Raw genomic sequence first — 15,677 nt, 5'->3', positions numbered from 1 at the left:
TTTGTATACTTCCCTCCCCTCCGTTCTTCCTAGTTTCTGTTCCCATCTCCTGAATTAATATTCGTGAGTATAAAATTTCCCATCTTAGTAACTAATTTACTGTGGGATATTTGCTCCCTATTTTGCGGATTACAAAACTGAGGCTCAAAGAAGGCTAAGTGACTTGCCCACTGCCCTGCAGTTAGTAGAGAGTAGAGAGTACAGCCAGGACTCAAACGCAAGTCAACTACTTTCAAATCTAACACTCCTTTCACTATGCCAAGCTGCATCTTATGAATAATGAATTTGATAAGTTTATCGAAAGTGGTATGGCTGAAATTTGTCCCCAAACCACACATTTTAAACTGTAAGAAGTTTCCTCTTTCTAGCACTCCAGGATATCAAGCAGTCATCATTAAGTATTTAAGTGCCTACTATCTTCCAGGCATTGTGCTAAGCACTGGAGATGTAAAGACAAAAGCAAAACAGTTCTCACCTCAAGGACATCACATTTTAATGGGGGAGACAACATGATGGAGCACTATGTAGAGGTATAGCACCCTTCCTGAGGCTGTGTTCCTAATTCCCACTCAAATTGGTAGGCTGGGGGGCAGCCAGGTGGCGCAATGGATAGAGCACCAGCCCTGAAGTCAGGAGGACCTGAGTTCAAATTGACCTCAGACCAAACACTTGACACTTATTAGCTGTGTGACCCTGGGCAAGTCACTTAACCCCAATTGCCTAAAAAAAAAAATTGGTAGGCTGGGTCCCCAAAGAGTAGCTTAATACTTTAAGATGTTGAGGTTTCTAGTATTGTTGCTCATGAGCCCCTACCTGGTTACTTCCAGGGACAATCAAACAGTAGCTTCAATTAGCTTTAGCTAATGTATTCACTTAGATGGTATAGTAAGAACAGTTGGAACAAAATATCTCCCCCAAACCTGGGGCATGCTCTTGCCCCACACATTTCCTGGGAAAAGGGGCTTAAAGGAAGTTAGAAGATAGTGAATCACACACCTAGGGAACACATGTGGCAAAGGGCACCTTGTAAATCCTAGCATTGGAAGCTCTTTCCTTTCTTTGTGAAGTCCTCATGAACTTCTCCAAAGGTATAACTTGTTCGTGTGCCTTTTTAGAGCCTGTAGCCACCATTCTTTCCACAAGGTACCACACTCCTTGAAACTGCTTCCCCCTAAGGGAGCTACCATTCTGGATCTCTATTTATCAGTGTTTGCCCTCAATCTATCTTTCTCTGCTCCCCGATGGGTATATTGTCAACTTCTAGTCCATTCTCTCTAATATCATGGTCAATGGATTGAGGGGAGTAGAAGGGAAGAGAAAAAAACTCTCCAACTCCTCCCCTTACCAAGGTTGTTTCCCTCTCACAAACTAAAGTCTTTTTTTTTTAGGCAATTGGGGTTAAGTGACTTGCCCAGGGTCAAACAGCTAATAAGTGTCAAGTGTTTGGTCTGAGGCCCCATTTGAACTCAGGTCCTCCTGACTTCAGGGCCGGTGCTCTATCTACTGCCACACCTAGCTACCCTTAAACTAAAGTCTTTAACTGCTGGGTTGGACCTCTTGGATTTAAGAACTACTAAAATTCTTCTGCTAGTTAAAATTCCTAGAGATGTGCATAACTTGTTGTGTTGGCTCCACTTCTTGACCCAATCAAAGAAGTTCACCCTTCAGGTTATAAACATTTACATATTATGTCCATTGACTGATTCCATAACTCAAAAAGGTGTTCCAACCTATTAAAGGTATCAGGACATAGAGCATCTTGTTAATGGATGTGGAAGGTGGAAAGCTATCCTTTATATGGGTGTATACAAAATATACACAAAGTAGATACATGGTAACCTTGGAAGGGGCGGCACTAGCAACTATACATTACCCATGCCCATCATGATACTATTGACTTCAATAGAATAAAAGCTCCTTGAGGGAAAAGACTATCTTATTTTTACATTTGTTTCTCTAGCACTTAGCATGATACCTAGTACGTAGTAGATACTTAATAAATGCTTGTTGATTGACTGATCCCCTCCCAACTTTCACTTTGTAAGTGAAATGCTAGTGGCTTCCTCTCCAAGGCAATTTTGCATTTGATTTCTATTATGTCATGTATTTGCTTTTATATGTACAGGTTGTCTCCCCTATTATAAGCTTCTTGAGAACAAGGGCTATTTCATTTTTGTCTCTGTATCTCCAGCACTGGCCCATAGAATTACAAGATCAAAGACTTGGAGAGAGAAGGGACTTTTGAGGCCACCAGGTCTGAGCCCCGCATTTTACAGATGAGAAAACTGAAAAAAAAAAAGAGGTTATATGACTTGCCCTGGGTCAAACAGCTAATAAGTGTCTGTGGCAGGATTTGAACCCGGGTGTTCAAGATGTCAACATGTGAGCCCCTACACCATACTGTTTCTCTATTATTATCAATAAATTATGATCAATCATTAAATTAATTATTAAAATTATTATTAATAAATTATTATTAATAAATGCTTATTTATTGATTGAGCCACCTTATCAAGGGTTCATAAACTTAGTTGAGCGAAAACTACATGCTTATTTTCATTGACCCCTAACTGAAATTGAACATTTCCTTCAGTTATTTAAAACACTCACCAGACTGCTAAAGGAGTCCTAACACAAGAAAAGGTTAACAATCCCTGCCCTGGATTGTTTTAGTTGGTTTTCATTTTGTCTTTTGGGGCGGGGGGGGGGCGCGCGCGGTGTACAAGAAGAGCTGCAGACAAAATGCTGGATTCCAGGGTTAACAGAAAGGAGAGGAAAATCTTAATCTATTTTGGTTTCCAAAACATTCAGGTTTTTTTTTCCTTTTTGCCCTTTAAGCTAACCCAGCACAATGGACCAATGTCTCCAGGGAACAATACCATATATAATGACTCCTAATCTTTTTCCCTTGGTAGTAACAGATAGAATTAAGCCCATCATCCAAGTACACTGTGGATTACTGTTCCCCTTTAATTATTATACAGAGCTGGAAAAGACCTCTAGACCATCCAAACCAAACACTCCTTATTTTGCAAAGGAAGCAACAGAGCCTCAGAGAAGGAAAATGACTTTTCCAAGATGATAAAGGTAAGCGGCAGAGCTCACATTCAAAAGAGGAATCAGATTTCTTGACTGCAGAGCCAATTCTCCTCCCCTTATATCCTAATGATTTCCCATCTTGTGGTAGCTTCTCAGAGACCCCCAAATAGCCCCATCAATAGATTTCAGGGAAGGAGGGGGTCGGGAACTTGGATGGGTAAAAATTATATATTTATTTTCACTGACCTCCAACTGAAATTTAGCATTTCCTTTAGTAACACATTATTTTGAGAAGGGATCCATAGGTTTTATCACACCACTAAAGGGCCCATGGCACAAACAAGATGAAGTACCCTGGTTCTGTTTGGAAAAATACAGTGTCAGCTGTTCATTTGAAGGTTGTGTTATTCACACTTGTAGTTAACATTCAATTTTACAGCTCCCACAAATGGGTGACCAAATGCCTTTGGTTAAATCTTTTTATCACCTTTATCACCTAAAACAGTGCTTCTGCCCACAATATGTTGTTTTTCAGTCATGTCTGATACCTGATGACCCCCGGAGGGTTTTCTTGTCAAAGACACTGCAGTGGTTTGCCACTTCCTTCTGCAGATCATTTTGAAGAAGAGGAAACTAAGGTAAACATTAAGTGATTTGCCCAGGGTCACACAAGCTAGTAAGTGTCTGACACTAGATTTGAACTCAGGAAGATGAGTCTTCTTGACTTCTGGCCCAGTACTCTATCTCCTGTGCCACCTAGCTGTCCTCTGCCCACAATAGGTGCTTAATAAAGGTCTGTTAAATTGAATTAAGTACACAATAATCAGGGAAAGGAAGAGGATAAGCATTTATATATAGTGACTGCTACATGCCAGGCACTATATTAAGCACTTCATACATATTATCTCATTTAATCCTTACAACAAGCCTTGAAGGTAAGTGCTGTTATTATCCTCATTTTACAGTTTCTCACACTGAGGCAAACAGAGATTAAGCGACTTGCCCAGGGTCACACAGCTAGGAAGTGTCTACAGCTGGATTTAAACTCCTGTCTTCCTGATTCCAAGACTAGTACTCTACCCAATGAGCTTCCTAGCTGCTTCTCACCAGTACTGTAGAACTGAACTGAAGAGGCAATGAAGGGTTTTGAACAGGGGAGCGGCAGAATAGAAACAGCATTTTGGAAAGATCAGTTTGATGCCTTCTTGTAGGATGGATGGATTGGAGGGAGCCAAAGCTGGAGGTTAGGAGTCTAAACAGGAGGAGGATGTTAAGGTAGCACAGTGGACAGAGTGCTAGGCCTGAAGTCAGGAAGACCTGAGTTCCAATTCAGCCTCACACACTGCCACTTTGGGCAAGTTACTTAACCCTATTTGCCTCAGTTTCCTCATCTCTAAAATAAGCTGGAGAAGGAAATGGCAAACTACTCCAGTATCTCTGCCAAGAAAACCCCAAATAGGATCACAGAGAGTCATACATGACTGAAACGACTGAATAACAACAACAACAAAAATCTATTGTAAACAGCAACACTCCCCCATAACCAGCAAGGGCCATTCAGCGGCCTGGACTAGATGAGGTCCTAGACTAGGGTGGTAGCAGTGGGAACAGAAAGGGAGTTAAGAAACAAGAGATTGGAACCTCGTGATTAATTCACGTGTGGAGGAAGAGGGAGGAATTACAGATGACTCAATCATTTTAAGTCTGGATGACAAAGGGAAAACTGATATCGCCAATAGAAATAGGAAAATCAGGAGAGGAGGGTTTTTGGAGTGAGTTGGGTTTTTTGGGTTAGGTTTTTTTAATTTAATTGGGGGAAGATGATGAGTTCAACTTGAAACATAGAGTTGCAGGCAACACTAATAACAGTAGTAGTAATAATAATAATAATAGCTAACATTTCTATAGTGCTTACTATGTTCCAGGGACTGTGCTAAGTACCTTACAATTATTATCTCATTTGATCCTCACTACACTCCTGGGAGGTAAATACTATGATTATCCCCATTTTACAGATGAGGAAGTTGAGGCAAAAAGAGCTTAAATGACTTGCCTAGGGTCACACAGCTAGTAAGTATCTGTGGCCAGATTTTAACGCGGGTCTTCTTGATTCCAGGTACAGTGCTGTCTCTATCCACTGAGCCACCTAGGAACTCAGGTGGGAATGAGAAATCAGAGCATCGTTGATTTAGTGCTAGAAGAGCTGTGTAGAGCTAAAGGCCAGCTAGTTCAACTCTTTTATTTCACAAATGAGGATATTGAGGTCCAGAGCTGTTATATAACTTGTCAAAGGTAATCCCAGGTAATAAGAAAGAAGCCCAGGAATTGAACTAAGTCTCTCTAACTCCAAATCCAGGACTGTTTCCTCCATGGTCAGGAGAGAAGTCAGGACCGAAGCTGCACAATTTGGAAATGGCCCACTTAAAGGATGAGAAGGTAAAGAGAGATCAAAGATACAGAGACAAGGACTGAGCCTTGGGTAATCCTCCCTTTTCTCATGAAGGTGGAAGAAGAGGAGCCATTGATAGGAATAGAGACAGGTCAATATAGTCTACCACCCTGTTTCTCTTGAAGGTTCTGAGGCATTGCTTTCATCTTATTTTTCCTTTTGTTTCCTAGGTTACTTCTTCAAGATATTCCATTTCCTCCCACTTGCCACGGTGGTGGGAGGACTGAGGCTCTATCCAGCACTCCCTACTCTTTTCCCAAACTGATCCGTTGGGGACCTAATCCTGCCTGTGATTTCTGCCTCCTGTGCCTTTGTCTCCTTCCTCCATTCAGGCCTACATATTTCACTATCTTCAGCATTCTCCTCTCACAAACATGTCCTTTTCCTCTCTCTAACTGAACAGCTCGTCCCAATCAACCTACCAATAATCTCTTATCCTTGCTCCACTTCCCTTCAATCAACAATCTGAGCTCTAACCAATGGTGCGCTGGTTATGTTTAACAACTGGCTCTCCCCAAAAAAATGTACACAAGCATATGTTTAAGTTTAATCTGCAATATAAATATTTTATCCATCACTTTCTTAAGTCTAGCCAATCAGCAAATCAATAAAACAAGCTCTGGTTTGCTGATTTCTGAGGTCTAAATGCTCATACAGAAAATTTAACAATCCTCCAGCACACCCCCACCTCTAACATAAGGTTGCAAGGAAGAAATTCTTATATTCTACATTAGCCTCCCAATCCATCCTAGGTATAGCACCAGGAACACTCAGTAAATACTTGCTGGCAAAAGCTGGGCATCCAAGGTTACAAATAGATACAAAAACAAAAACACAAAAACACGTCACCATGGGCACTATGAGGAACACAGAGAGAATCTGGCAAGACCAATCTTGTCCCAAGCAGAGTAAGGGTAAATGAGGGAGCCAGAGAGTGAAAAGAATCTAGGTTAGCTTAGCTGCTGGCAGGACCATGGATCTAGATCTGGAAGGGTCACCAAAGGTCATCTAGTCCAATTCTCTTATTTGATGGATGAGGAAACTGAGTCCCAGAGATATGAAACAATGTGCTGAAAGTCACACATGAGAAGTAAATGTTAGAGGTGGGATTTGACCTCAGCTCCTCTGAACTTAGAGCCAGCATACTTCTCCTCCACAAGACACGCTGTGGTGGGATGGGAAAGAAGAGAAAAGAGAGAGGGGAGAGAAAGGATAAGCCTGAGGGTAGAGAGAGGGCTTAGCTCAAGGGTGGGGAACCTGTGGCCTCGAGGCTACATATGGCCCTCTAGGACCTCCAGTGTGGCCCTTTGACTGAATCCAACTTTGGATTCCCACATGTGGCCTTGAGGCTGCAGGTTCCCCAACCCTGATTGGAAGGAAACTCCAGCTCTGGGTCTCAGACGCCTGTGGCAATGACTCAGAACTCTGAAAAACACACAGGCATTGGGCAGCCTAGGGCACTGAGATGACACCTGATAGACCAAAGTCATAATTCTGGGGATCCTGGGAGCCCTGGGTGGCAAGATGGTGACGATACTACTACTATTGATAATACCTTCCATTCATGAGGTGCTTTTAACTTTCTTCAAAGTATAAACACATTTATCATCTTATCTGATCCTTATAAGACCCCTGGGAAGTAGGTAGGGCTGGTATTTTGAAATTTTTCTTTCTATTATGATGGCAATGATGATAAACTTCACAGATGTCAACAAACATGAGCATTTCTCTATACAAAGGAGAAAAGAAAGAAGACTGCATGTGAAGTCATCCAACTCTACCATGTCTAGTTTGTTTGTTTTAATATTTCAAATTTAACAAGGTAGATCCAACACTGAGATCATTATTACCTCTATCCTCATTCTCTTGTTCACATCCCTTCCTCCCCACTCTCTGCAGATCTCTCCAAGCTATACAGTTGGTTTTGTAATACCATAAAATGGCCTTCCAAGTCATCTAATGTGATTCCTTCAACTTAGAGATGGTGAAAGTGAGATTCAGAGCAGTTAAGTGATTTGCCCCAAGGTCACACAGGTAGTTCGGACACGTAGGTGGTACAGTGGATAGAGTGCTGGACCTGGAGTGAGGAAGATTCATCTTCCCAAGTTCAAATCTGGCTTCAGACACTTACTAGCTGTGTGACCCTGGGCAAGTCACTTAACTCTGTTTGCCTCAGTTTCTTCATCTGTAAAATGAGCCAGAGAAGGAAATGGTAAAGCACTTTAGTATCTTTGCCAAGAAAACCCCAAATGGGGTCAGGAAGAGTCAGGCATGACTGAAATGACTCAACAACAAAAACCCACAGGTAGAAAGTCATAGAGATATGGGAGGCCTATTAACACTAATTCTAGTTCTCATTTAGCTAGTTCTCATAATGCACTAATGACGAAGCTATGTCCAATTCTTAGCTCTGTGCAGTTGGGAGGAGGTGACGAGAAGTGGAGAAGGTTTTGAGCCACAGACACGGTGCATAGAATTATTCTCATCCTGAAACTTCCTGGGCACCTCCATCTTTGCTGTAGGCCTAAAAGTCCTGGATATAACAATGATGTCACCTCCATCCCTGGGGAGCTGTGTCAGAGCTCTCCTCTCCATTAAGCAGACAATTGCCTGAAGCATGGAGAAGAGAAGGCACCCAGTGAATCAATAAAATGGATGAGAAGAAAACTTACCCCACACCACGGAAAGAGTCCTAGATGGGGCAACGGGAGCTCTATAGCCATAGGGTCATAGATATAGAGCTAGATGGGACCGTGGAGACCATTTAGTCCAACCTTCTCATTTTATACATGAGGAAACTGAGACCCAGATAAATGAAGGGACTTGTCCAAGGTCTCACAGGTAGAGTCATCGTTAGGATTTGAACCCAGGTCTTCTAACTTGACTCAGGCTTTTTCCCCCTTCACTGTACCCCATGCTTCAGTCTTAGCTCTGCCACTAACTTATCATGGGATCTTTTTTAAAAAAATTTTTAATTTTCAGTTTCAAATTCTCTTTCTCCTTCCTGCCCTTCCTCCAACCATTGAAAAGTCAAATAGGATACCTATTATACATGCAAAGTCAATGTCATGTGATTGATCAATTCACTTTAATCTCTTTAAATTTTAGTTTTTTCACCTCTAAAATGAAGAGACTGGGCCCAGAGGTCTCTAAGGTTCCTTCCCGTTCTAAGATTCCAGGAATCATACCCGCTTTCTCATACCCCACTCTATCCCAAATTGCCTGGCTTTCCACGATCCCATACAGAAAGGGTCCAGTCATTTACTAACAATGGAAATGGTATATCATCATGATTCCTGGTCTGTGTACAAGGTACTGCGCTAGGTGCTGGGGATACAAAGACTTCCTTTGAAAGGTTGGAAGGAAGGGACAGAGGTCTACGAAGCAGAAATGAATGCTGCTTGTACACAGGCTCAACTTGCCCCCAGCTCTTGATGCACCTGTGCTTTAGAGCCCAGCTATCTCAGTCCTTATGGCCTCCCTAGAAAGGCCTATCTGTTTTGGAGATGGCTAATGAAGGCTTCCCTTTCTTTAATAGTGAGAGGTATACTGTATACCCTGCACAGGATTCTCCAAGGCCATTGCTCATAACAACCTAGCAGGTAGCTCTAACTGCTCTTTGTAGAAATACAAATACATAAACATAAATACATCTTTCTTCTCCACCAATGATTGACAAGGTACCTCATGTTGAGTTTCCAAGTGTGCCAGGACAGGCAAGAATAGGTATCCCAGTGCCATATATGACTTTATTTCATTTCATTTTATTTTATCCCATTTTATTTTCAACTGTGTAAGACCAGAAACCCTCAGTGAAGGAACGAGTCTCCACAAATTTCAAAATAAGTGGCTGGAACTCTTCTTGTACCCTCCCTTCTGCCCTGCAGGGTGAGATGCTACAACAGTCAATGAGAATTAAAGAGACCTACATTCTAATCCCAGCTTGGTTACAAACAAGCTGGACAACACTGAGCAAATCAACTCCCTCTCTCTAGGCCTCCCTCACTTTCCTCACCTGTAAAATGAGGAGATAAGACTAGATGATGTCTAAGGTCCCCTCTGGTTCAAAAACTCTGGTTCAACAGCTTTATTTGTAATAACAAAAAAGAAAAAAAAATAAGGAAAACTGGGGAAAGGCCGACCAAATTGTGGTACAAGCTGAAAATGGAAGATTAGTACCCCTTAAGGAATTATAAAATATAAAAGCTATTAGGAAGTACAAGACGACATATATAAAGCACAATAGCTCAAAGAAAGCAAGATGGGAAAACAATGTACACAATGTGTATGGCTATGCAAATAACAATAACCACAGTGACAAAAACTGGAAAAATACAGAAATAGACTTCAGAGGGGGATATATAAACAAACAGGGATCCCTGGTTATTATTTGGAAAAGGGACTATACACATTTTAATGCACTTATGTTCAATTATTTAAAATTTTGTTTGTGTATTTGTTTCAAATGGTTCATTCTAAAGAGATGAAGAGTAAGTGGGATTTGATGTAACTATAGACTACTTGACTACATCTGGATAAGAATAAAGTAGAGTCTAAATCTTATAATGATGTGATGATGAAGTCGATGATGATGACAATGATGGTTCTAAGAGACCACCAGACCTAGACACCCAAGAAGCACAATTCCACACCACCATCAGTGAGGGTTTTATTGGTTTCAAGGTTGAAATTCATTCCTGTCTGATGTTTCCTATTATGGAATTGATAATAGTGAAAAACTTTGGGTCAGGGAACACAGAGTCAGAGAATCTCACAGCTGGAAAGGCCTTCAGAGGCCATCCGGTCTAACTCAGACCTGACCAAACTTGCCACTGCAACACAGGGCATTCAGCCCTGTCTCGAAGACCTCCAGTAAGGGGAATATCACTACCTCCAGAGTGAGCCCATTTCATGTTTAGCCAGCTCTAAGTGTCAGGAAGTTTTGTCTGACATCGAGCCGAAATCTGTCTCTGCAACTTCCACCCATTGTTCTGGGAATGTCCTCTAATAAGAGCACATTTAATACCTCTTCCACATGACAGGCTTTCAAATATGTGAATATAGTGTTTCCCTAAGTCTTCTCTGCAGGCCCAAATCCTTCATCCCCAAATCCTTCAAGGGATCTTCACAAGGCCCTTCACCATTCTGGTTCCCTCTTCGGTTTAGCAATGTCCATCCTAAAATACGGTGCTCAGCAGAGCCACAGCCAAGGTGGGAGCAGCCAGGGCCTTGCCTCCTGACAATTACAAAGCTAACCCAGTTAGCAAAAATAATTAGTTTAAATTGGTCACTACCAGCTAGGGGTTGGCTTCCCTCCCCACTTTCTTGCTCCCTCTTACCCTCTAAGTGAGTGTGTGGTGTTAACAGCAGGCCTAGAAACCAGCACCTAACACAAAACTCCAGATGTGGTCTGACCAGGGCAGGATCTGCTCTGTGCAACATCCCAGGCTCCCCTTATTCTTGCAGCTCTAGGAAGCCTCCCAATTAGAGGTACATATGAAAGCCCTAGGTTCAGGTCTGATCTTGGACACATATAGGCTGGCTATGTGACTATACTGTCACATGAGCAAACAACTTCACCTCTCGTGTCTCAAAGTATCTCTCTTGACTACTAATTACAGAGGGGGTGGTAATCTGAGCTGATAAAGGAAGTTCCTCACCAGGAGCTTGCTACCCTGAAGACAGTCCAGGGACAATCTTCATGATGCCTCCTAAAAACAAATGCTCTTAAGGCCTCCGGATTCCTAAGGTGGCCCTCAGCCCCACCCCTGCCTTCATCTCTCACAGGAATCAAAGGTACTAGCCACACCAAGTGGTACCAACGACGACAACAATAATAGCTAGCATTTATATAGTGCTTTAAGGTTTGCAAAGAATTTTAAAAATATTATCTCATTTGATCTTTACCACAACCCTCTAATACAGGTGCTATTATTATCTCCATTTTACAGATAAGGAAACTGAGGCTGAGAGAGTGAATGAGTTGCCCAGATCCACACAGCGGCTAAGTGTCAAAGGCAGGATTTGGAATCAGATAATTCTGACTGCAAGGCCAGCACTCTAACCCCTCCATTGATGAGCTGCCCAATTCTTGGTGATCCACTATCCACTATTCCCCAGCAGATGCCCATGTCCATCTCCCCTTACTTCTCCTCTTTTACTCTTCTCTTCTTCCTCTCATTCCCTCATTGCCTTTCTTTATCGTCCCTGTCTGGGGCCTGCTGTGGCTGTGTCATTCATCGATGACCCTTGTTGTGTGACCTTAAAGCTCACACACCCTGCTGAGGACTGCTCACTTGGCTGATAGCCTGATCCATGACCTCCCTAGGGCACAGGGATCAGGTCTTACTGGGCTTGGAACTGGATATTTGTGGCTAGATTTAGGATTTGGGCAATCAGTTTGTTTCTCAGGTCATCATCACCTGAAGGTCTTCCTTTACCCTTCTCCCACTGACACAGACCACTGTACCCTGGAATTCCAGCCCAGAGTGCATGGGTCCATAGTGAGGCTTCCCTCATATCATAGCATTCAGGAATTCCTCTTTCCTCATGGAAGCTTACTCCTCAGAAAGAAAAGGGTATCAGGTCTGGAGCTGTATAGAAAGGAAGAGAGGCACTGCAGGTGATACAGGAAAGAGAAATCAGGGTCCCTCTGAGGTCAAAGATCCTGTCTAGCTTTTCAAAGTGTCTGACTACATGGGCAGCAGGGTCAGATTAACCCTTAGGGGTAACTGTGCATTAGCTTATGGGCCTGTAAGGAAACATCTGTATATTAATGGAGCATCTGCCAAGTAAGCAGTACATGCGAGGGAGGGAGAGAGGAAGGAGAAAGAAGTGAGGGGTTTCCAACCTATTCTACTGATAAGCACTATCCTATGGTCCCAAAGGAAGTGACCATTCCTCCATGAGTAATTTTTCCATAAGTGGATGTCACAGAATGGTGACGAAAGAACTGGGAGTTGGGAGTCTTGGGTCCAGACCCAGTCACTAACTAGCTATGTCATGTTGGGCAAGTCATTTTAGGTCCCTGGGACTCAGTTTCTCCATCTGTAAAATGAGAGGGTTGGACCAGATCAGCAGTTTTTAACCTGAGTTCCCTGGATAGATTTCAGGGGGTCTGTGAGCTTGGCTGGGGGGCGGGGAATACATCTTTATTTTCACTAACCTCTAACTGAAATTTAGCATTTCCTTCAATTATGAATAGAGGCAACAGACATTATTCTTAAAAGGGAGTCCATAGGTTTTACTGGACTGCTAAAGGTGTCCAAGACACAAGAAGGGTTAAGAACCCCTGGAGTAGTTTGTCTCTAAGGTACCTTTTAGGTCTAAGATTAGAAGGCTCAGTAAGCTTATGAGCTCATAGGAGAACCTAAGGGTGCCCCCCACCCAATGTCTTACCTTGTATTTGGTGGCCAGGAGCTCTGTGGCTTGCTGCTCCCGCCTCAGGTCCTCAATCATCTTCTCCTTCTCCTCCAATAATTTCTGCTTCTCCTCATTGACCAGGCTGTGGTCATCTTGTATAGCTGCCTTTTCCTCCTCCAGTCTTTCCTTCTGTTCCTGCAGATAGTTCTCCATATTCTTCTCCAGAGGGACCTCTGGAGTAGGCTGGGGTGGTCTGTTGTTATTGTTGTTGTCATCTTCCTCTTCAGCAACCCAGGCCTCAGTTACGGAACCCTCTGGGTACCCCTCAATGGCCACTGACTTCTTCCTGCGGCTGCTTCTCCGGCGCTTACCCAGCAGCCCACGCTTCTCTAGCTGAGCCTTCAGGCGGGCAATCTCCTCCTGGAACTCCCGTAGGAGCGTGTCCTTGGGATCTTCATTCACCCGAGGCTTGTTCTTAATATTCTTAGCCCTGTTGGCAAAGCGTAGAGTGGACAGGCTCTCATCGTAGCTGTGTGAGGCTGGGCCCAGGGTGGCCACCATGATGGTCTTGGCATTGCCCCCAAGAGAGTCCTGAAGCAGCCGAGTCAGCTTGGAGTCCCGGTAGGGGATGTGGGTGCTTCTGCCGTCCACCAGAGCTGAGATCACATTACCCAGAGCAGAAAGGGAGAGATTGATTTTTGATGCTTCTTTGGGCCTTTCTCCGGTGCCACCCCCTCCCCCTGAAGGCTGGGTAGCTGCCACTCCAGATGTGTTGGTGCCTGCTTTGCCCTGCCGCTCACTGCCAGCCAGGTCTACCAGATTGAGCTTTCCCACCCGGATGTGTTCTTGGCCATCAGAACCCTGCTCACTGCACTCCACTGTAATGACAAATATGGCATGGGAACGGGAGCTGACCTCGTTCATGTGGGTACTGCCCACAGCCCTGGCCTGGTTGCCCAGATTCATTACGTGTTCTATTTCTTTGACATTCTTGGTGACAAAGGAGGAGAGATCCTTGATGTAGACCCCAGTCTCTGGGTTCTCTTTCAGCTCCAGTCTCTTGCCTGGCTCCTTGGAGAGCAGGTCCCGGATCTCCTCCTGGTAGATCTCCAGATAAGAGGCCCGAACCAGGTACTGCTGGTTCTGGGAACGGGAGATGTGAGTGAAGATGTGCTCAAAGGCGCTGGGGATGACCCCTCGCTGCTCCGGCTCAGCCCAGGTGCCCTGCATGGTATAGGTCTTGCCGGTGCCGGTCTGGCCATAAGCAAGAACAGTGCCATTGAAACCCTGCAACACCGAGTCTATGAGTGGGCGCACTGTCTCATCGTATAGGTCAGCCTGCTTAGAGCTGGCATCGTATACAGCGTCAAAGGTAAAAGTCTTGGGCAGCTCCCCTGGGGTAGCCCGAGGGTTCCTGAGGGTCACCTGGCCCAGCTTCACATCCATCTCCAGAATCTGCTCATGGCCAGCAGCCTCTTCTTTCCTACTCATGGGGCGGCACCGGGCCACCACCTTCAGGGCCTCGCTGGGCTTGGCTTTATTGGCCATTCTGCAGCTCACAGTACTCCCTTTCCCCCCACCCCAGGTCCCTATCCCACCCTCACCTCCTGATCCTCCCTCACTCAAGCAGCCTGGGCTGTCTGCCTGCCCTTAAGTCTGGATCCACTGGGCTGTCCCGGCCCAGTGGGGCTGCTCCTCAACGTGCATGCAGCTTCCAGAGGTGAGGGGAGGGATGCTGGCTGGGGTGGTGGCTGCCGCTCCGCCCGCCTGGCCGCCGGCTGCTGCAGTCCTGGCCTCCAAAGCTCTCTGCTCTTCGCTTGCACCACCCTGAGCTGGGGACGAGGATTAGGCAGAATGACCAGGCAGTGGCAGGAGCAGCAGTAACAGCGACAGGAGCCGCATCGCTTGCCAGGAGGCAGCCCCTAGAGCCCGGCCCATACTGGGGAGAAGGGACCCTGGGTTGTAAACAGCAACAATGAGATAAAGAAAGAGGAAAATAGGATGGGGGTGGGCAGCAGGGATCTGGTCTCCTCCTCCTCCTGCTCCTCTCCAATATTCTATGGCAGTGGGCTGGGAGAGTCGGGGGTCCTGGACAGCTGGGGTCCTGGGTCCTTCATGGCCCTTCTGTGTGCAGAGACGCTCACCTACAGTTCTCTCCCCAGGGTGGAGGATCATTCATTGCAGCGTTTCTGCTGCTGCCGCTGCCGCTGCCTCTGCCGCCGCCGCCAACGGAGAATGAGAGAGAAAAACAGACAGGGATGGGGCGGAGCAGCGGCGGCTGGAGGGAGTGATGCTGCCGCCGCTGCCGTAGCTCTCCCACTCGCTCGGGGTGGGGTAAAGGGATGGGGGAGGGGGAGCAGAGACAGTCTGGGACTGGCTAGAGGAGAAATAAATGGTCAAGCATCTCCTCCCGGCGCCACTGCTGGCCCCCTGCTCTTCTAAATAAACAACGGGCACCTCTCATTGCAGAAATCCTGCCTGCCCGGTGGCTTCTATCATTTCCACGCCAGAGCCTGACACTATCCACCCTCACCCCAGCAGGGCTGGGCTCGCGGAATGCTGGGAGTTGTAGTCCTGCCTTTGTTAACCGAATTCGGGCAGGTTAGGGGTCCTAGTTCCAGGCTTGGATGCCTCGCTGGGGAGTCTGAAGGGCCCCGGATTTCCAGGGTTCAGTCTCCAGTGGGACTAGAGGCTTTGGGACCAAGGAGGCTAATCCACTGAGTCTGTCTCATTCTTTCCTGCCTCCTGAGGGCTTCAGCTCACCCATGTAACCCCTCCCTCTCTAGCATCTTCAATTATCAAGAGAAATAGTAAGGTGGAAAGGGCG

General features: G+C 45.3%; 1 protein-coding gene across 1 annotated transcript in view; it reads right to left on the bottom strand.

Moving 5' to 3' along the window:
- Positions 1-15,360, bottom strand: part of KIF3C (kinesin family member 3C) — a 61,073-nt gene extending 45,713 nt beyond the window's left edge. The window contains exon 1 of the mRNA XM_020983925.2: positions 12,887-15,360. Within this exon, the coding sequence (XP_020839584.1) occupies positions 12,887-14,398 (1,512 nt within the window). The 5' untranslated portion in view covers positions 14,399-15,360. The remainder of the gene's footprint in view (positions 1-12,886) is intronic.
- Positions 15,361-15,677: the final 317 nt, after the last annotated feature.

The sequence above is a fragment of the Phascolarctos cinereus genome, unplaced genomic scaffold (genome assembly GCF_003287225.1).
Source record: "Phascolarctos cinereus isolate Bilbo 61053 unplaced genomic scaffold, phaCin_HiC Scaffold_2;HRSCAF=192, whole genome shotgun sequence".
Classification (NCBI taxonomy): domain Eukaryota; kingdom Metazoa; phylum Chordata; class Mammalia; order Diprotodontia; family Phascolarctidae; genus Phascolarctos; species Phascolarctos cinereus.
Note: the sequence above shows the minus strand (reverse complement) of the source record. Positions and strands in the feature narration are given on the sequence as shown.